The 22,199-nt window shown below is 41.4% G+C and overlaps 1 protein-coding gene across 2 annotated transcripts in view; it reads right to left on the minus strand.

Annotated features, from left to right (window-relative positions):
* Nucleotides 1–22,199, minus strand: part of LOC110987644 (uncharacterized) — a 32,022-nt gene that overhangs the window by 7,797 nt on the left and 2,026 nt on the right. For both annotated transcript variants that reach the window (XM_022250549.2, XM_022250548.2), the window contains exons 3-14: nt 21,204–21,537; nt 19,918–20,943; nt 19,652–19,775; nt 13,010–13,131; nt 12,425–12,669; nt 9,944–10,141; nt 8,822–9,002; nt 8,315–8,657; nt 5,949–6,108; nt 5,461–5,577; nt 5,217–5,327; nt 570–919 (exon numbers count right to left, since the gene is read on the minus strand). In XM_022250549.2, the coding sequence (XP_022106241.2) occupies nt 570–919; nt 5,217–5,327; nt 5,461–5,577; nt 5,949–6,108; nt 8,315–8,657; nt 8,822–9,002; nt 9,944–10,141; nt 12,425–12,669; nt 13,010–13,131; nt 19,652–19,775; nt 19,918–20,943; nt 21,204–21,537 (3,311 nt within the window). The remainder of the gene's footprint in view (nt 1–569; nt 920–5,216; nt 5,328–5,460; nt 5,578–5,948; nt 6,109–8,314; nt 8,658–8,821; nt 9,003–9,943; nt 10,142–12,424; nt 12,670–13,009; nt 13,132–19,651; nt 19,776–19,917; nt 20,944–21,203; nt 21,538–22,199) is intronic.

Below are 22,199 nucleotides of genomic sequence, written 5' to 3' on the forward strand. Positions count from 1 at the left end.
GAATAGATCCCTTTTGGAAGAGGTATAGTTCTGGTACGACCCAGTGCATGTGTACTCGACCAGTATTCTCAGTCCACTCCTGAGGATGACCACAACACACTGGTCAAAACGTCGAGTACACACTCACCTGTTCTTATCAGAACCATACCTCTTCCAAAAGAGATCGATCCACATGGTGTTACCGCAAGCCCTCTCTTTCGTAGTATGTTTAGCTAGATTTCAATTGATCTTACTGAATGGAAGCATTCAAAGATGAGCCAGGTCAAATATGAGCCACATTATTATCTGAAATAATTTGAGGAATTCAAAGCTTTATTGAGTATTCACCTCAACAATCTTTAGGTGACTGTACTTATCAAGTAACTTGACCTATGTCATTTTGCTTCAGTGATTTATCACCACCTGACTGATCATACAAAATTTTGTGGCAGACTCCAAGCTACCCATTTAGTAAATCCAACCAAACTTCAACCCTGCCATTTTCCAAATGATTAAGCTCTTTTGTCAATCACTAGTGTCTACCACTAGCCCTAGACAGACATCTGATTCGGATACACGTTGAGACTCACAACGGTTCTGAATCTTCCGTTTCCATGGGGCTCATCTGTTCCCCGGTTGCCTTCTCATCCTCCGCAGTCAGCTCTCCACCCCCAGAGGGGCTGCTACTTGGCCCCTCCCCCTCCTCGTCCTCAGGGAACGTGGTCCGAGCAACCTTGGCCTTCTTGGCCAGGGTCAGGGAGTCCTCCTCCCGGGGCGCAGGCATCTTGCCCGTGCAGATCTTGCAGTTGAGGTCGAAGAGGTGGGCTCGGTGCTGTGTGGTGGTGTCCACCAGCATGTTGTCCAGTGGGTTGGTGGCTGAGGGAACATTCTTCTCGATGATCTTCATGTCGATGGTTGGCTTGGTCTCCTTGTCGTGCGCCTGGAGAGTCAACAAGTTAAAACTCACAGGTTTGCAAGTGAGTATTTCACAATTACTTCTTACTAGTTATATTATGGAGGAAGGACACAGAAGGAGTTTGAACTGCCCGGGCTATAACATCTGGCCAAATACCGCTTTCTGGCATGCCCGGTATGTCCATAGCCAGAGCGCAGCGCACGCCTGCTACTCACCACCTGTTTTGCAACCGTAAGCCCTCTTTGTACCCCATGATCGTCGCCGCAATTTTTCGTTGGTAATCTGCATCCCTAAAACGTTGCGTACTTCAGTATAGGAAGTTGAATATTCATGCCATCGTTGGTGCTTGATATGATCCGACAACATCATCAAATGTAGTGTTTGCGCAGTTGCTTTTATTAGGCTGTATACCCGAAGTGTTCAAGTGCAGTTGTTGCCCTTATCGAATGCTTTCTTCTGGACTTCTTTTTGGAATAAATAGCCAAGCTGTTTGTAAGATTTTGCGTTTTGTTTGAATCATTTTCATTGTGGCATTTGTACAAAGGCGTATTTTATGAGATTTCAAAATCACTCCCTGTAATGAAATAGCGCAGTTTGTTCCTAATGAACTGAGCTTTCCAGAAGTAGAGAAGATTTTGATGGCCAGTCTTAGCCAAATTCGTACCTTGTCTTTGCACACTGATGTGTTGGACGGAGGAGACTAGAATTACAAACTTTGCATGGATAATGAAACAGTGTGTCAATTTAAAAAGTTTATTTATGATGGCAAAAGTAGGTCTAATATCAGGAATTTTTCTCTCTCTATTTCCTGGTCACATCGATAGTTTGTATTTAATTGCAAGCAAAAAACTACAAGTATTGCCAGGGTATTACTGGCCCCACTTGTCCAGCTAAGATGCAGGCAGCAATAAGGCATTTTTGGAATGTTTTCTATTATTCGTCAGACTCGGCGGCGACCATCATTGGACGCTTTGAAGTGCCTGAGTTACAACTCCTTCTGTGTCCTTCCTCCATGGTTATAGCAAGCATGCTTGGGGCAATCAAATTTTTCAATTTATGCTACATAGACATGTAAATGTCTGATCTTTATGTTGATAGTTGGCTTGGTATCCTTGTGAGTTGGGACGGTACAAAAGTTAAATTCACATTGTTGTAGTTGAGTATTCCATGAGTACTTCTCAGTGGGATTGTAGTTGAGTATTCCATGAGTACTTCTCAGTGGGATTGTAGTTGAGTATTCCAAGAGTACTTCTCAGTGGGATTGTAATTGAGTATTCCATGAGTACTTCTCAGTGGGATTGTAGTTGAGTATTCCATGAGTACTTCTCAGTGGAATTGTAGTTGAGTATTCCATGAGTACTTCTCAGTGGGATTGTAGTTGAGTATTCCATGAGTACTTCTCAGTGGGATTGTAGTTGAGTATTTATTGAGTACCAAGTGCAATGCCAAATACTGAACTGGTGAGGAGGGAACAAAGCAAAGAACACAGACATTTAATACTTTATCTTCAGGCAAACTTGAATTCTCAATGCTTATTGGTCGACTCATAGCGACAAACAGTGTGACATATTACCATATTCCATGGTCCATGTCAAACCCCATGTAATGTGCTATTGTAACTCAACACAATGCACTATTTTTACGCTAAAAGCAATACGCACAACTGCAAAATTTACTGCTAATTCAAGGATGGGGCATTTGTGCACATATGCCCTTATAACATCTTTACTGTGCATCAAGTTTGCTTGAAGATAAATTCTTTATCACTTTTGCGGAACACAGAATAATGTAGTGCATCTGTGTCCCATATATCACTTGGCCAATGCACAAAATCCAAAATGGTAAGATTACAAAATAAATTTAAGACTTCAAACTCTCCCAGATTTGTAAAAAAAAAAGTTTTAAGGAGAAAAGTACTTCAAGCGATTTTGTTGTAAAATCTTAATATTTATTAAATGATGATGGTCTGAAGTCATTTTTTAAAACATTCTTTAATCTTTATCTTTATTTATTAAATGATGATGGTCTGAAGTCATTTTTTAAAACATTCTTTAATCTTTCCTTCGAGCATTTACTGTCCAATGCTCATGTTCTTGAGCTTGTTCCTTCCTAATCAGTTCAATATTTGATGGTGAAATTGGTACAGTGGAACGCCGCAATAACGAACGAGACGGGGTCCACGCTGAATGTTTGGTACAGCGGTCGTTCGGTATAGCGAATTTAACGTCTGAACGTTTCGTTGGCATGTTGAATAGCGCCCTCTCTTGTCTAACCGAAGTGCACCCTCCTGTGATACCTTAGTTAGCTGTTTTTGTGATGTTTTGCCGTTGCATTCAAGTTTAAGGTTTCTAGAAATGTATCTGTTAATTATTTTTGTTTTTTATTTAAACTTGAGTCAACAAATTGATATCTAGTTTATTCTAAGTTGTGAAACTGCCGCTCAGGATTGATCTCCGATTCGCTGTGGCGAATCTCGGTTATTTTTTGTATCAGCGGCGCCCTCTTTTGTTAGTGCAATGCCACCATGCGCGTACGTGCAGTTTTCTTCCACACCCGATCACGTGGAGTCGCAAAACCAGCGTCTATTCAATACTGTTGACAACTAGTGACTGTTTTATCATGTTGACGTTCGGGAATTACAAACGGCAACTGAATAGTGTTCAGTAGGTTCTATGCACAAATATTTGGAGCCAAGGACGATGTTTGGTACAGCCGAATGTTCGGTATAGCGGTGTTCGGTATAGTGGCGTTCCACTGTACTTGACTGTAACCCTGCTTCTCAGTCTCACTAGTTACAGTGAGTGCATCCATTGCAGTGAAATTTTCATTTTTTTTTGCTACAGAAACATACAGTAAAATCTCAATACCTCGAATCTCTGAGGAATGGACAAAATTTCGAGTTATCCGAAATTCGAGTTAAAAGAAGGTCCGGATTTCTTTTGAAGTTAAGTCATTATTACGATGTGTATCATAACATGTACCTATATGCTGAGGCACAGTTACCGTAAATCTCTCTACGATGACTTTTGAAATGACATTGTGGTTATTTTATACCACAAGTTTTTGTTCATAGACATTTTTGTGGAGGATTTTTGTTGTCAATCGGCTGATAAATAACACATTACATGTACTGTAAATCATTTAAATTGTGTACCTTTGCGTGGCAAATCTTTCTTTTGCATTGCGCATGTGTGATGCATTGTGATGGTCCCATTTCTGATACCGCACTGCAACACAGCGCCTTGCACGTGCGTACTCGGGCGGGGTTTCCCGATGAGTCAGACGACTTTTTCACCAAAGGAGGGCGCACCTTTTTGCGCTTCAATAAAATTTCGTAAAAACAAAAATGCTACTGGTGTCTTTCTTTATGTTTTGTTCTTCGTTCTTTATTTTCAAACTTTTGTTTATGTTTTGGGAGTGAGATTTGGCTATGCAAAAGCTCTGCGTTGCAGTCACGTGGTTGGTCCACTGTGAGCGAGCATGCTGTGGTTTGTGGCTCTAATCGGGCAGCCATCGCACGGGCAAGCGCAAGCAGTTGGGCCAGACTTAGGCCGTGTCTGAAAGGGGCTTCCAGGGCTACGGCTAGGTCTACTGTCTGCATATTTCCAATGGAGCAAAGACCAAGACCTAGCTGTAGACAACAGATTTGGATGCAGCCTTAACTTCCATACGTGTGGCGCGTGTGGCATACACAAAGATCTCCAATGCATTGCCGCAGCCACCGCAAAGAGCCATCAGTCGGCCTGATGATGCACTGGCTACAACGGGCCCACAGTAACAATTGGGCCAATTCCTGCAAGTCAGATTTTGCAGTCACAGTGTGGTTTACGTGTCTAGATCGATCGTCATTGTAGCACGCTTCCAAGTGTTCCGGTGTGAAAAGACAAAGTGTGTGTGTCAGAAATGATTCATAACTAGACACGCGTTCTGTTTACACTTTCTGGAAGTATTTTGGCGGCAGTTTCTTTTGGATCTGCTACACAAAAACTTTGAGGTAAACGAATCCGGCAACATGAGCAGTTTGAGTTACGGATATGTTTTTGTACATAAAAGCCTATTCTTTCGGCGGGAATTAATTATTCTTTGAGTTAAGCAGAGTTTCAAGTTAACCGACTTTGAGTTATCGAGATTTTACTGTAGTCAAAAGCGAGGCCCAACGATTTCAGTACTTCCATTCAGTTACAACAATAAAGGTTTGAGAGTGACGGTGGAAATCAGGATGAAGCAACAATGGAAATGAAGCTGACATTTGGATAAAGGCTCTTCATGCTCGACAAGAGACTACTCTCATCAGTTCCAGCACAAAGTTCATTAGACTCACCTCCAGGCTGCTCAGGTTGTCGTCATTGATCTCCACTTCTCCCTTGTGCGTCTTTTTTGTCAGGGGTAGTGACTTCCTTTCGACTTCCTCATGGACAATCATTTCCAGAGACTAGAGAAGGAAAAGGAAAACAGATGACTTAACTCCAAGTCTTGGGTACTGTTACTCAAATACAAATCAAACTTGGAATGTTGTCAGTAGCTGTAGTCTTTCAAATAGGAAACAAAACCTGCTCTGGACTTACATGCTTAGCCTCCCGTTCTCGCCACTGTGCCAGTTCTTTGGATGCCAGCTGTTCTGACGACATGCGCACCAGCTTAGCCGCCGAGATTTCACCTTTCAGAATTCGGCGAAAGAGACCCTGGAAAAAAGAACAGGCCGTAAGTTGAATGGGGTTAAAAAAAAAGGTGGTTAAAAAAGGTGAATGCTGCTCTACATTTCTATTTAGTTTCAGGAGCAACAAGCTCACACCACTATTTCTTTTACACTGACACGTATCTCAATTTTAACTGCCCTTGAGGAAGCTTTGCAGGACATGAAAATCAACTACCCACTGACACAAAATATTTCCTCCAATTAACAAAACTGCTTACAAATTGCCAATGTATACTTCTATCTAATGAGTGCACGCTAACATCACACTGGTTAGTAATTCCAGCTGAATTCCTTTTCTGTGCCACTTCATGTTCCAGTATATTGCTAGACTTGAAGGACAAGTCACTTCATTGGTACCTGGTTTTTACTGTCTTTGATGTTGAAGAACAGACTGCGATATCGTGACTTGTACTTGGAGCCTGTGTCATTGTACAGTCGGTATAGCTCATACTCAATCATGTAGGCCTTCTTCTTGACTTGGTCTTCATAGTCCTTCAGGTCTTTGGCTCCTTTCACCCTGAGTGGTTACATAACACCCGCTATTTAGAGAACTGACTCAAATTGCCTAGACTAGAAAGAAGAAAACCTACAGTACTGCAAACAGTAAACCTTGCCCGATACTGGTTTGTTACCCAGGCATTATCGGTGTGTTTGCAACGCACGAACTTCAAACGATGCTGCTAATCCACGTAAGTAAACACTCTGCGATTAAGGAAGGTCATATAATCCTGGCTAATGTTTTCTGAACCTATTAAAAAGATGATCTCCTGCAGCTGAATCAAACGTCTTTTTAGCATAATGAAAAAATCATCGCAATGATTGTTTTAAACGTAACATTGCGTAGCATGCACATGCCTTGCTGCTATAAACCCTAATCGGCGAAAAACGATCGTCGCTGATCTTCTTAATTTATGGCCGCCTGTGTCTTTCTGAAATTGCAGAACTAGCCAATTGTAGCAGACATTAAAATACAAATGTTTGTGGATCACTGCATTTAGGGATCCTGATGTTAGACCACTTTATTTGAGCAAAGGGATAGTTTTGACAAGTTTTCTTCTCAAGATAACATGAGTGAGGGTTGGATGAGCTACAACTGGTGCTGTTTTCTGAGGGTGATGTAAAAACCTGTCCAGTACGTACACGCCATCTTTTTTGGAGCAATTTTTACCGGAAAAAGCTGAATAAATCCTCGGGAACTTCAAATCTTTTCACTGATCTTCTCTGCCAAACAGATTCAGTTTTGAAAATATTGCCAGTAATTTTTGTGTCAAAAATAGTCCAAAAAGATTTAGACAGAAGTCAACATCTGGAAATTAGGTACAAACTTAACTGATTATTTAATTTTCTGTGATGTCTCAGTCAAGCAAACCATGGAAACCAACCAACATGAATAAATTTCAGGGTTTCAATTGTGTAAGTTGATTACTTCGTTGTTTTGGACATGTAGTATTTTTAAAGGGTTTCTTTTGCACAAAATAAAATCGATTCACAGTCATGAATTTGAATATTACGTTCACGGCCAACTAGAAATTCTTCTGTTAACTTTATAACGAACATTAGAAGATATTCTAATAAATAGGGTTCAAACTTGTTAACAGTTGTAACCTAAGGATTGAGACAGTTGTACAAGTACACTCTATGTACTGACGTAAATTCCAAATGTGACAAGTTAAAAGATGCCCAATGTCGAGAAAAGAGATTGCACATGTGGTCCAAACAAAACAGCAATTTTGGTTGGTGACACATGGTCAGCAAATGTCCCCCTAATGACAGTAACGTTCCATGGAATTCAAACTCAAACATAATCATGGGGGGATATAAAAAAGTACTGAAATCGAAATTGCTCGCGGATGGGAGATGGAGAAGAAGATTCATTGCTTGTATTATGTATTTTGCACTAGTTTATAGTGAGCTCTCCAATGTCTCAATGTACACTGACCATTTTATGTGTTCATAACAGATTTGACTTTGCACCTGACCGCAAGGGGTTTGTGGGTTTCTAATCCCCCTTTATGGCTTTTACTGCCTCAACGGAAACGGTACATGAAACCGACAGGTAAGAAAGTTCGTATAGCATTGGGCATTTACTTTTTGCAATACTGTATGAACACAATTTTGAATAAATCTTTTCCCTCAAGATTGTAGAAATAATGAGTTATGAATCAGATAATCCGCCCAGACCTCAAGTGCACCTCCAATCAGCAAAAGAAAGACAGGTGGTTACAAGCGGATTCTAGCACCCATTCTGCATGTACGCAAAGACCATACAAGCCAGAATAAATTAGTTACGCATACTCAGCGTGCTTTGCGTCAAACGCACATTTACTTGGCACGCCTGTGCGGTGAGTATCCTGATGAATCCTTACATTCCAAGACCAAAACATAATATCAAACAAAAAACCCACAGAGGACTGGACAACAGTTGAAAAATATCTAAAACACCAAAAGTAAATTTCAAAAATGTAACTAAGATCAAATCCTTTCTTAAAAGGCTGCTCAAATGTTTGTGCAAAAGCCGGCATGTATTGCCTTATACAGCTCTTATGTGTGACCTTAACCCTCCTATGCTGAAGTCACTCTTTGGGTCACTTGGTAAACACCTCAAAGAAGCACAGCTGTGTCCTGTTGTGCACCGCACCAACATGCAAGAGAGTGACCTTGGGCACTTGTGCATATTTGTGCTGTAAAACTAAAGGAGGGTTAAAGATCCTTTCTAGTCCTACCTTGTTCCCAGCATGTCTCGCAATGACTCCCTCACATTTCTTCTCACGCTCTCCTTCGCCTGCTCCTCGGACCTCTTGCTTTTCTCCGGCTGTTCCTTGTTTGGGGTCTTCTCCTTGCTAGGTGCCTTCTCCCTGGACGTAGACGCCTTCTCCTTTGACACAGATGCCTTCTCCTTGACCGGCGCTTTCTCCTTAGCTTTCTCCCCGTCCCTGCTGGGGTCTTTGTGGGGGTTTGTCTTCTGTTCTAGCTTGGAGTCTCGCTGTCGCTGCTCCTCCCTTTCACGTTCTCGGACCCGTGCCTCTATCTGTTCTTCTTTCTTGTCCTTTGTCGGTTTGGATTTTGCTGTGAATCAAATGATAACAGCAAATGTTTTACCAAAAATTGGATGGCGTGCCATTTAAAAGCAACATTTAGTTTAACATCGCAGAACAGCTTTGCTGATATGCTTTTCTGCAGAAGAAAAGTTTCCCTATTCAACATCAAATGTATCAAAAATCTGAACTCACATGAATAGAATGCTGCCACGCCGTGCTGCATGCCAGGACGCAAGACCTCATATGATGGGTGCCTCTCCAGGAAGTCGTAGAGTTGTTCCTGGATGGGTGCCGACAGACCTGTCCGTACCTTACCCGTGTGACGTTCCAAGACAGGGATGCGCTCAGGCTCATGCTTATGGCTAGTAGGGCTCTGGGTACCAGACCGGTTTCAACAATGGATTATTGAGATTCTTGGTGGAGACTTGATAAGTTAATGTGGATTCAGCGTGGCTATGTGCCGGTCACTGAAAAAACGTACCTACTGAACTTTCTCAGATGTGATCAAATCCTGAGTTGCCTCTTTTGGGCAATGTCATAAGGCAACGTAAAGGCAAGAGGCTCAAGGTAATCCCTTCAGAGAAAGCTACAGGAAAGCTTTCATTTTTGAGTAACTTTCTCCAGGATATCCACAAGTTGTTGGGAGAGGGTACCTTTCCTAACAACCGCTTTACCCAGATGCTTCTTCTCTGCCTACACTTCATTCCTTTGCTTCCAACCTTCTTGCAAAAACTGACTCAGGAAGCAACGCCCTACAGTTTGTAAGGAAAATGGTTTGGCAAACATTTCTATGTGAAAAACTGGATGGCAACTGGTGCAAACTACAATGTTCACATCGTATCATTTGGGTCCAAACTAAGGCCAAGAAAAAAAACATAGCTCTGCTTCCAAACACATGCCTCTCAAAAACAGGGTTGGTGTTTTTTATACTAACTGAATGGGGACGAAAGCTACCAAATTTTGCCGCAAAAAAGGTGACAAACAGCTGCTTTAACGTAAGCATATAAATTGTTGACAAGGAAAATTCACACTGCTATGCACAAACGTAGCCAGGTAATCATGACAACAATATGGGGATCAATGTCCGTATATCGCGTGGTTAGTGTGCGTGATGCATCTAGAGAGACGGGTGATAAACTTTGTGTTGCAGGAAATTTTGTGGAAACACGCTGACTCCAAGTATGAGCATTTTACAAGAAATAAAAACTCCAATTTAATTCAATTGTAGAGTTGTGTGCGTGTACAGTGTACATGTGGTACAATGACACCATATTTTTGGTTGGTTTTACGACACCTACATGTCTAAACTCTTACCAAGATATTCTTGTTTCCGACTGACCCTGTGGAGTCTCTCCTCCACTTGGTTCCCAAGGACTTCTCCTTCTCTTGGTGGATCATTCGGATTGACTGCCGGGCGTGCCGGACTATGCAGTCACTGCTGCAGTAGATGGAACCAGGCCGTGCCCAACTCTGACACCCAGGGCCGATGCAATGCTGCTTGGGTGGGGGTGGCTATCGGTAAAGTTTGAACCAAAAAAAGTCTCAACATTTCCACAAAATCTTCCCATTTAAATTTACTTGTTGTAGATATATGATCTTACAAACTGTAAGTTGTTTCCCAGCACTTTATATCATTAATAAAAGAAGAAAAATGATATTATGGTTCATTCAATTACTGAACGAAAAATAGAGTTTTGAGATGTTTCTTGAAAACCTCCAAAGAAGGGGACAGAAAAATGAATCTTGGAAGCTCGTTCCAAAGTCTAGGAGCACATGCCCGAAAAGCATCGTCACCAGCTGTGGTGTATGTCAGAGGAAAATGGAGCAGGGCACTGTCTGTACTAGAACGAAGACCACGACGCATAGACTGATGTGGAAGGATGAGAGAGTTCATGTACTCTGGAGCTTTGTTTTGGATACTCTTGGAGACAATAGTCAGGATCTTTAATTTGAAGCGTTGCTTGACTGGAAGCCAACGCAATTCTCTTAGCAATGGGGTGACATGGTCATGCTTACGGGCCTTGAAGATCAGCTTAGCGGCCCCATTCTGAACCCTCTTACGACGTTATAATACAGACGAGTTGATTCCATTGCCAAAGTTATTCCATTTTTTTTTGTGTTGTAATTTTTTTATCCTAAATCTGCCTCTGTGCATTTACTATTCCTGTTTTCCCTTTGTGCACATTTGATGAGACCTGCTATTATACTTCATCATCATTGCACAATTGTAACTTTTCGCCAACAAAGTCACCACATATTCCGAGTCCCGATTTGTGGTGAACTCAGAGTGCGTTCTGATTATCTTTTTGTTCATTTCGTTCAATAGGAAAAAGTCAGTCCAGTTGAACGTGCGTTTTTCCGGGGCTGATTGTAAGTGTTGAGTGATAGAGATCAATTCATGCGTTGGATGAAGATGGGTGTCCGTCAGTGTGTTTGACGAGAGAGAGTTGCCAAGAGCTGGCTGTGTTGGGTCGCCACCCGAACCGACGGGCGAGTGGGTACGGCCACCGCAGGTAAAGGGTTGGCCAACTGAGATTCTGAGGCCATGGGCCAGAGTTTGATACAAGTTCTTGATACCACCGACACCCTGAGGAATTGACCAGTCTCCACACAGCTTCCGCCTGAAATTTAAGTGCACGATCCCCCGGATTACTGTAAGTTTTACATCGTTCATATTGTTGGATTTGTATGAAGACTGAATGTGCTTAAATGTTATATTATTGTGACGTGTTTTCTGCCTCGCAAAAGTATTTGGCCAAGATCCATTGAAATGCAGAATTCTAAAGGGTTGGTAGTTGATTTGTAACGTTTTGTGTGGATTTTGTTTCAATTTTTGGAAATCGATCAAAACTCATCAAAAAAAGGACAGAGATTTGTAGAGCTTTGGGTCATTTCAATTTTTGTAGATGATCCTTGTTCCCATGAAAGGCACGCAATGACTCTGAATAAGGTCTGGGTATACCAATGGCACTGGCAATTACTTCTTTGTACTTACTGTACATAATTTCAATTTGTTTATTTATCATTTTCAATGAAACGTTTTTTCTTTACGTTTTCTTTCTTTGAAGTTAATTCGGCCTGTTTTGGTCGTTTGTTTGTCCGTCCAATTTCATGACAGAAGCGTTCTGATCACGTTAGACTGTTTTAGGGTTACTAGTTGACATCCATACAGTAGTGAATTAGCATAGTCAAGTTGGGACAACACAATAGCTCGGATAGCATGCTCACATACATTAGCACTTAGGTATGATCTGATACTTGCATATTAGAAAGATGGTAATGGAGTCCGCGACATAGAAATGAAACACGTCGTTCCATTTTAAGAGCTGAATCAAACTCGACACCGCGACTTTTAGCAGTGGATGCTGGAAGAATGTAGATGTCCGATAGAGTGAGAGAGACATCCAACGAATACAGCCGTGCTTGCGTACAAGAAATTCAGTTTTGTCACAGTTGAGCTTTAACAAATTAGAGGCCATCCATTCCTGGAGATGCTCAAGGCAATTTGACAGTGTCTATGTGATTTTACACATCTTTCAAATACTCAGGAAGTTTTGAATGTCTTGAAGATGCTGAGAGAGTGAAAGTGACTATCAACTTATATGAACTTTGAATGACCTTGATGGGTCAGGGCAAAAAAAATATGGGGGGGGCGAAAATAAAATAGCTTGAGAAATTAAGTTTTTACAAATATTCCCAAACTGTACAAAACTGTCCAAAAAGTTAAAAACTACACGATGTCAAACTTGAGCCTGTTTCATATGCCAACTAACAAGCCATGTTTTAACGACCAACCTTGTAGAATTTCAGCCTCTTTTTCTTGGTGGAATGCGGAGGTTCCGGGGACTTCTCAGTTCCTTCCTTTGACTCAGGTTTGCTGATATCTGCCTCTTCACCTTTGACCTCAGCGCTCTCTTTGGCGGCCTTCTCCGGGGTTGGCTGAGGGGCGGGTTTGTCTATGGGTTTCTCGGCGGGAGGGTTGGTTGTTTCTCCTGCCTTGGCACTCTTCATTTCCCTCTTACTCTCTCGTTTTGCTTTCTCTGTCAAAACCAAATATTAAGACACGCTGAAATCCAGCCCTCATTTCGCTCTATTTTTGTAGATTTAGGACAAGAGGAAGCCCTGAAATCATTAATTTCAAGTTATTCTTGTTCTCTTAAGTTATGAATATCTAAAGCGTGTGCCACTGGCTCCTTCCTAACATTAGTTTTTGGTTAGGTTGGAATGTTAGCGTTAACCCAATTATCAAATTATAAACTTCAGCCCATTTTGCTGCAGTATAAACAAGGTAAAAGGTTGTAATGTCAACAAATGTGTTTCCATTTGGGTGGGTGAACAGCAACATTTGCAACCCATGGAATGAGATCTTTCTTCTCTCACCGATGCAGACTGGGCATATCCATTGTAGCTTTTCCCGATTCAGTCGTTTGCCTTCAGTCTTGGTGATGTCAACGCACGACCCGTGGTACCACTCTTCACACTGGTCACAGCAGATCATAAACCTGAACAAAACCAATCAAGTCACAACTGTACTGCTCCCTATTGGTTACATAAGCAGATTCCCTCTCCTCAGCATCAGCGACCTGTTTGCCAGCTGAAAACATCACTCAATGCATGCTGGTTCCCCAGCTTAACTTTCCCAAGCCTATAAATTAGCTTTATCTGGTTAGCAGCTCTGGCAAATCAGGCTCTTAAATTCTGTTTGGTCATTCGACTTCCTGACATCAGCTGACATGCAGTTATGTGCTTCAATTTATACCCAAATACCGGTACCTACAACTATCAAACATGTTTAATGTACACGTGGAAGTGGACCTATCAAAGAATGTATGTACACACAAGTGGGAGCGCATCCGGCTGGGGTGTAATCAAAAGGGGATTGAAATGCCAGTCATGCCTGGCTAGCAAGGGGGCATGTCTTCTCATATATTCACCGAGTCAGAATCCATTGTTACGGCTATAAATTAGAAATGCCACAGACAGAAGCTCCGTTGCAGTTTGGCTCAGTATTTTTAAAGGTCGTCTTGCATCCACCTTGTCTCCGTGCTCCGTAAGTTACCTCAATCGCTTCTTTTTTCCTGGGCCGATTTCCAATACTCAACTTTGTCTCCATCTCAGGCTTCGTCTAAGAAACCAATCCCCGATTGTGGGCCTGAAGTGTTTAAATTAAATTGAACTACGATAATATTTTGCTCTTTTGCATCTTACTTGATGGTTTGTGGCACTATCTGACTGACTACTGCGCTTACAACTTCAAAGTCAGGTAGTAAAAATACAGTTGAAGCCTGGGACAGAGCTGAAGTCGAGTATTGGAAAAAGGCCCTGGTTTACACCCATATTGAATAACATGTTCATGTTTACAAAAATATTCACAGTACTGGTAGGCCTGCTTACCTCTAAAATTATACAATTCATTGCATTTCACATGTCAATGCAAAAATGAATTTACTTCAAACATTAACAAAAATGACGGTACCGTACTACGCACGTACCTGATGCATGCATACAAATAATGTGACAATTAATAATAATGGTGCAAGAAGCTTAGCTGGTGTAACATTTTGGAAATTCAGAACAAGGCAATTACTGTCTACATGGGAAACAAACACTGCTGGTTAAATTCTGGCAAAATAGATTAATCTATTGACACAACAGGACAACAAGGAGGATATCACAGAATTCTTGCCATAGCGTTCAATGCAGTGCCTATCACACTCCAGCCTTCTGCACCATATGTGCAACGTGCACAGGTGCCATATGGAAACATCACATGTACACTGTGCCAGTATATATTAATAATTCCATCCAATTTTACACAAGCGGAACAGTGTGCATAAAGATGTCAAAATGAAGGCCCCCCCAAAAAAAATTGATTGTAAAATCGATTTGTCTGCTGAACATATACAAGAACGTTAACATTTTGAGATCACCTTTCATTGCAGTCTATGTCAGCTACAGGCATATTCTCCTTGCCTTGTGGTCTAAATTCTGTCAAAGTTAACACTATGAGGGTTCATAATATACACAATCAAACACTCTAAATGCAAGCTTTCTAACCATGAGTCATTTTCACATGACTTTGTTGCCTCCCACTCAGGACCCTATCAACTAAGAAATCTCATTTGTTTAGATGTGACCCATACATATATACATGTACATGTACTTGTTCCACAATCATTTTATCATAAATTTTCATTTATTCTCACAAATTTTATGTAAAGCAGCACCACCAACCAAAACTCTTCTTTAATTATGTACTAAACCAAATACAGCCTTTGTGAATTATATAAGACCTACCAAAACCTTCAATGCAGCAAGCCATATGATAATGTACATTAGCTAGCCGTTACCGTACATGTACTTATTCCCGCCTCTCAGAAACCTCAGCATACAGCATTGAAAATTGGATCGGTGGGTAACACTACACTGTAAATTTGAGATATCGCCATAGCTGGCTTCTATGGGTCGTTCTTCACTAATGTCGTTATGCTGTCATGCAATGTGCACGTTCCAGCAAAATGGCTCATGCTGTACATGATGTACTCCGCACATGCACTGTGGTATGCATGTACATGTCCATGACTTCAGATGCAAGGCACCGTACTGGCATGCAAAGGTGACATGTATAAACATGTCATAATAGTATGCATATGTATATTTAAACTGCCAACACTGAAAAATAAACATAAATTATTCATAAAACGGGCTTGTCCAAAGGAAGACAATTCGCTACTTCACTATGGAAAATATGAATTATTCATGTGTGGGAAGGTCTTGGGTGTAGCTTAATTTGTAAGTGCTGCACAACGAATAATTCGTAGTTTATTAATCAAAGGGGAGGGTCTAAAGAATATGTAGAGTACACCTCAAGAATGACAAGGTCTATCTGATGTAAATGTCTAGGTAGCCGGCATCCACAAATCTGAATTACACCTGCACATCAGTATCACCTACATGTACATGTCTGGGATTGCGACTGGGGCTGTGCTGCATGTACACTACAAAATTCAATCATGAATTATTCATGAGATGTATTTGAGACTGAACAGCTTGCAAACCCGTTCATGTTGGTAGGACTGTGATAAGCTAAGAAATGTATTTGAATTATTCATGAACTCAACCCCCAAGGTATAAGTACCATCAATGGCCCACTCATCTCTGGAACTGCAGGTCAAATTTAAATTTGTGCTCATCAGTAACAGCACCATTATTCCTAAGTATTCCATCGTCTTCATATGGATTACTAATTTGCTGTCAAGAGCCAATCATCAACTGTTTCAAAAATTCATTAAATTTGATTCATATTTAAAATATGGTAAAAATAATGTACACTGAACACATTCATGAGGCGAATTTCTCTTTTAAAAATGTAGTCCCCTCTGAAACTAGGATTTCGTTCTTTTTGAAGCAGGGAAGGTGACATCATCATCTTTATCTATGAAGGCTGCAGGAGGCCAGTCCTGCCAGCTCTACCAATGTAAACAGTGTCGGTTACTCACTTTGCTTCAGTTTCAGGGTTTACATGTACAGTGCGTTTGTCATGTTTCTGCACCAATTTATGCAATTAAAACTAGAAAATATGGTTTGATATCTTCATTAAAATCAAATTCAGCATTAGTGATTAACTTCATGAAAGACGTGTGTTGAGAAAAATATAAGCTTATCTTACAGTGTTCAGTGGAGCGATAGTAACTGGTTATTACTGTGGTCTGGCACTTGATTTGATACCTTTATTGTCCATACAGAAATTTGTCTTACATTGGATTTTAAACACAAAACATATCAACATTTCCCCACAAAAAGATACTACATATCAACCCTATCCACCAGAATTTGCAAAAACACATTATAAACTGTATGATTCAAAATTACTCGTTTCACAAATAGAACAAAAATTAATTTTCACATAAAAGTCACAACTGAATTAATTTACACCCGTCGAAAGACTATGCAGCAAGTGTTCATCTAGTAACTTTACTGTTGAAGGAATGAATTGAATCCGGTACAAATGACTGTCTATAACGAGCTTTGTTGCTAAGGGGAACACACAGGCGCAGTCCTGATTTGTTGATACTGTCATTGTTAAGTAGAGGATGAGATGGGTCTTGCATAATACTGTTTACCTTGGACAGGGTTCTATCAATGTACAGACTTTCAAGAGTGGGTAATTCCAAGCCAATAATTTGTTGAGCTGTTTTCCAAGGCTGATCCATTTTATCCCTGTTTTGCTTAGTAACGTTAAGGTAGAAACAAATTAAATAGGAGTATGGACTGAATAAATGACTTACACAATAAATTTGCTTTCTTTTGTACAGCAACTGTGTTACGTGACCAATCAAGATAACTGGTAATTTTGGTACCCAGGTACTTGTATTCTGAAACCTGCACAACTACACTTCCATGAATGGTCACTGTTTGTTCATTTCCTTTATTTTTCCTAAAGTCCATAATCATTTCTTTTGTTTTCATGACATTCAACTGCAAAAAATGCGTCGCAGTAATCTACAAACTTATCAACGACTGAAAAGTAACGTTTTGCATTTGTCTCCTCTGAAAGATAACTTGAGATCACTGTGTCGTCAGCATATTTAATAATTGAACATTGGCCGTCTGTGCTAACACATTCAGTAGTGTATAATGAAAACAACACGGGTGACAGAATGCACCCCTGTGGGACACCAATGCTAATTATACGAACATCTGAGAAGGTGTTACATACTTTCACCCTTTGTGGCCTATGCAAGAGAAAATCATGGACCACTATCAGTATTTGTGGGTGTGCATTTATGCCGGTAATGCCCAGCAGCCATGTCTTTTGTTCGGAGTACGGTCTTTTGTTACAGGGCCCTGTTTCCTTTGTCCGAGTTCGGAGACCCCGGCCACGCATATAAACCATACGTCTCCGATTCCGGAGTCCCCAGCAGGAAGTGGTTAAAGTGCTCGATGATCACCGCTGCAGAGTCAGACGAATAATACAAAACATTCCAGTAATGCCTGATTACTGTCTGCATCTTAGCTGGACAAGCAGGGCCAGTAATATCCTAATAATACTTGTAGTGTTTTGCTTGCAATTAAATACAAATCATTGCTGTGACCAACAATTAAAGAGAGAAAAATCCCTGATGTTAGACCTACTTTCGCCACCGTGAATAAACTTCTTAAAATGTTGATACACTGTTTTAAAATCCATGCGGTTTGTAATTTTATTCTTCTTCCAATACATCAATTTTCTAAGATTTAGTACGAATTTGGCTAAGACTGGCAAACAAAATGTTGACTACTACTAGAAAGCTAAGTTCATAAGGAACAAAATGCAACATTTCGTCACAGGGGGTGATCATGAGATCTTGTAAAATACACTTTTACTAAAATGCTGCAACAAAAACTATTCAGACAAAACACAAAATCTTGTGAACAATGCAGTACATGTACCTGTAATTTATTGCCAAAATAACTCTGAAAGAAAGCATTCATTAACCACTTGTTTTCAACGCATATCCAGGGCGCCTGAAATCAGACAAAGCAGCTGGGCCACGTAACAAAAGACAGTACTTAGGAAAAAAAAAACGAGCTGCTGGGAATTGCCATCATTTTTCAATTGGCATTAGCGGAGGTAATCCGTCATTGTTTTTAAACAGTATACCACTGTTTGTGGCATTCAGATCTTGCTGATTATCAGCGAGGACAAAAGTGCTCCAGTGATGAACGATAAAGTACCGCCGCACGCTAATCTGGCCGCATTTGAAAAGACACCACTTCCATTCAGCAATGCACTGGGCCAATTTCAGGAACAAAGGAAATTACGCAACACTGCAAAATGTGGGCTCTCTTTACCTGGCGGCAGGCCTGGCTGCAATACGCATTTGATGCAAGATACGCGGTGACATCGCAATACTCGGGCGTCAATGGAGGTTGCCTGTCAGATTAGAGTAGCCATAAGAAAGATTTTCGTGTGGGTGTAAACGTCTAGCTAATGAAGTTATGAATTAAAGAAGTTTGAAAATGGAAAATCTCAAAAATGGCCCAGGAACTTGTCCCGCATATACAAATTCCACCCAGCAGGAAGTGGTTTAGGGCACCAACTGCAAATGCACATTTAGGTCACACGGCGGAGCACAAGCAACTGCGAAAGCATTCAATTACACGTTGTTATTACGGCATGAACATTGTTATTAAGGCATGAATATTCCGTTTCCTATACTTCAGTACAAAAAGTTTTAAGGCTGCAAATTATCAGCGAAAAATTGAGGCGGCGATCATAGGGTACAAAGGGTTTTCGTGGCTGTGAAATAGATGGTGTGTAGTACACGCTCGCTGCACTCTGGCTACGGACATACCACACATGCCAGAAAGCGGTAACTGGCCAGATGTTACAGCCCGGGAAGTTCAAACTCCTTCTGTGTCCTTCCTTTATGGTTGTTGATACAAGAGATGCTTAAAATCCTGACTCACTGGACAATTTGAACATTTCAAATCATTTTATTTACAATGTACATGTGTTGCACTGAACAGGGTACAGGTAACGTACACTCAGTTTAAAAATCTGTTAATTTCAACATAAAAATGTATTGAGCACCACAAGACTACAAACCAACCTAAATATGCAGAATTAAACAATTTAGAGGACCAGGTTTTTAAATAATTACATTAATGGGCAGAGATGAGGTCACTACGTATATGAAGCTCAACATGCAAAATCACTGATTTACCTACTACAAAAATGACAAAATGACACGTTGGTTGGTGGATACAAAACCAAACAAATGCAAAATTTATTACCACCTCCTACATGGAACAAGGCTGATATCCTTTCCTACACCAGGTTGAAACGAGATACCGGTAACAGACAAGTGAACTTAGTAGTCGAGTCTTACCATCTTGCAAGATGTACGGCTTGGGTTCCACCTCACCCAAGCAAGCTTACCAAAGTACTTCTCTCAATCTTTTGGATTGCTCAGTTATGCTCGATGAAGGTATGTAACAGAGAAGTTTAAACGGCCTGCTTATAGGGACGAAACTTACCTGTTGTCGTGAGGTTTGCGGCATATGCACCATAGCTTCTCTGGATCGTCACCGCTGGTCCAGTCACTATCATTGTCATCGTCCTCTCCAATGCCATCTGATGACAAGTCCCCTTCCTCAATATCTTCAACAAAGCAGATGTAAAACAGATGAAATCTTCGAAGAAAACTTGATTCCCACTTAGCATATTTCGTAAAATTATGCCAACTGCTCAAGAAGTTGAAGCCTGAAGTACAAACCTGCCTTAAAGCTGAAGCAGTTCTTACCTTGACTTCTCAATTCACTCCAAGACCTTGTTCTTTCCTTTCTTCTCTCAGAGGAGCGGTTTCTTCTTTCTCCTTCCCCATCTCTCGGAGTGCCCAATTTGATGAAGACAGCGTTGTCAGGGGTAAAGAGGGAAGGCCCTTGTTCTGATGTTGATCCCGATCGCCGCCTCTCATAGGTGTGATCTGACCTGGCATGTTGGGCATCTTCGCTCCGTCTCCTAGTTTCTTTTTTGTGGGCATCTGCAGGCTTGGGACCAACTTTACTGGTATCTGGGACTTCCTGCATCACTTGATGGCCTTCTTTGAGAGCTTTGGCCTGCCTCTTGCTCTTCAGCTCCTCCTGGATCTCTTTCAGGGTCTTCTTGCCATCCTCGAGATCAGAGTCAGTCTCCTCTCCCTTGCTCTGCTTCCGTTTATGAAAGCTTCGCTTCCGCCTGGTGTGCTGTTTTTCTTTGGAGCTCTCCGATGATCCTAGAGCTTCCTTATCCTGTTCATATCCATCTTCAGATTCTTCCTCCTTTGCATGTTTCTCTTGCTCCAATCTGGTTTTGGATCTTTGGCTCTTTCTCGTCGCTGTCGCATCTTTGGTCTCCAAGACCCTTTCCTTTTTCACATCTTTTTTATTATCTTCCTTCTTCTCGTCAACCTGTCTTGAGACAACTCTCCCTTCTTTCTCTTTCACCCCTGTTTTCTTCACTGTTTTCTGTGCCTCCTGAGATGCCTCCACTTTGGATTGCTCAGCCTTCTTGTGTCTCTCACTCCTTCTCAGCGGTATAGCCTTCTCAGTGCTACTGTGCTTCTTTCTGCCACCAGCATGCCCCTTCTCTTTGATGCCTTCCCCAGCTGATGTATCTCCGTCGCTTGTGGTCACCACAGCAGTGGCGGCCACTTGACCATCTAGACACTCGTTCTTGATGACCCCTTCCAAGAGTTCAGAGTTCATGACCTCTTCAAGGAGTTGTCTTGTCTCTAGGCTCTCACCTGAGAGGTCCAGAACCCCTGGGATGTCCAATTTGAGAGAATCACCTGAATCAAATAACAGATAAACCGAGAATAGTGTCAGTTTTCTCTTGTAAACAAAAGTTTTTCTATCTTTAATCCTCACAGAATGAGCACGACCTTCTTTTGCCAGCATGTGAACATTAATCTCTGAAATCATACCCTGAGCCCCTTTCTGTAAACTCAATCAGACCTTCCGGCATAAAGTAATACTCATGTTCAAAAGTACTATTTCAAATATTTATCCTACGGGACAATGATCTCAACACATGATTTTCAATCTTTACTTGATGCATTCATTAGCAGCTGATGACTAAACTGATCATTCTCGTTAAGCATGGGGTTTTCCTCGCTGACAAACCGCGCCAGGCTCTCGGAGCTGCCCACGCTGACCATCCCGCTTGGGAAGCCTTCTTGGCTCTCGGAGTTCTCCTCTGTCTTCCCTGGTGCCCCGCCTTCCATTGACCCCTCCCTGATCAACTCTGGGGTTTGGGCTCTGCCAGCCTTGGGGTCTGCCTGGGGTCCCTCAACCGAGAGGGCACAGTCGATCTGGTGGATCTGGGCCTCGGTGAGGAGGGATGTAGAGCTGGGAATGTTGAACAGACTGGCATCCTCTTTGGTCTAGAATTGATAAAGATCATGTAAAAATTGCTACCAATGAATGCTTTGCTTGACAGCCATCTTGCAGGGCAGTTCTTTTGTTCCACAGGGAAACCTTCTTTTAGCATACCCGGTGGGGCAAAAGCACTGACTTTCAAGATGGCAGCCATGCAACCCATCTATTAGAAAAAGGTTGCAAGAGTTGGGTTTGCACGCTCTGTCAAAACTTTTTCCATCATCTGATCATGGGTGAGACTAGGGAATGAACCCAAATCCAACAAACATCCAGTAGAGGGATGCAATTTTTCAGATAACAAGGGATGAGTTCTCTCACTATCACAGTGACTGTGTGCAAGTTGCAAAATGAATGTGCTACTGGGTTTTTTGGTCAATGTAGGCAATTTGGAGGTTGTTAGGACTACAGATACATGTACTTGCTGATATGGAATTTGAAATGTCCAGGTTAGGGGTGAAGCCTCCAAATTAGTGCTACTCTATTGGGGGAGTGGGAAGGACGGTATCAAGAGCATGACTTGAGAACCACTTACACTGTAACTGGAAAATTTTCCAAATTACTTATGAATGGATATGAGTGAAATGCCTCTGTGTAAATGCTAAATGTCAGTTTTGCAAGCATTTTGTGGCCTTGAGCAAAAGCATGGGTGAGAAAATTGATGGTGTGG

This window comes from Acanthaster planci, linkage group LG02 (assembly GCF_054643075.1).
Source record: "Acanthaster planci isolate LZ-2023a linkage group LG02, COTS_SCS, whole genome shotgun sequence".
Taxonomy (NCBI): Eukaryota; Metazoa; Echinodermata; class Asteroidea; order Valvatida; family Acanthasteridae; genus Acanthaster; species Acanthaster planci.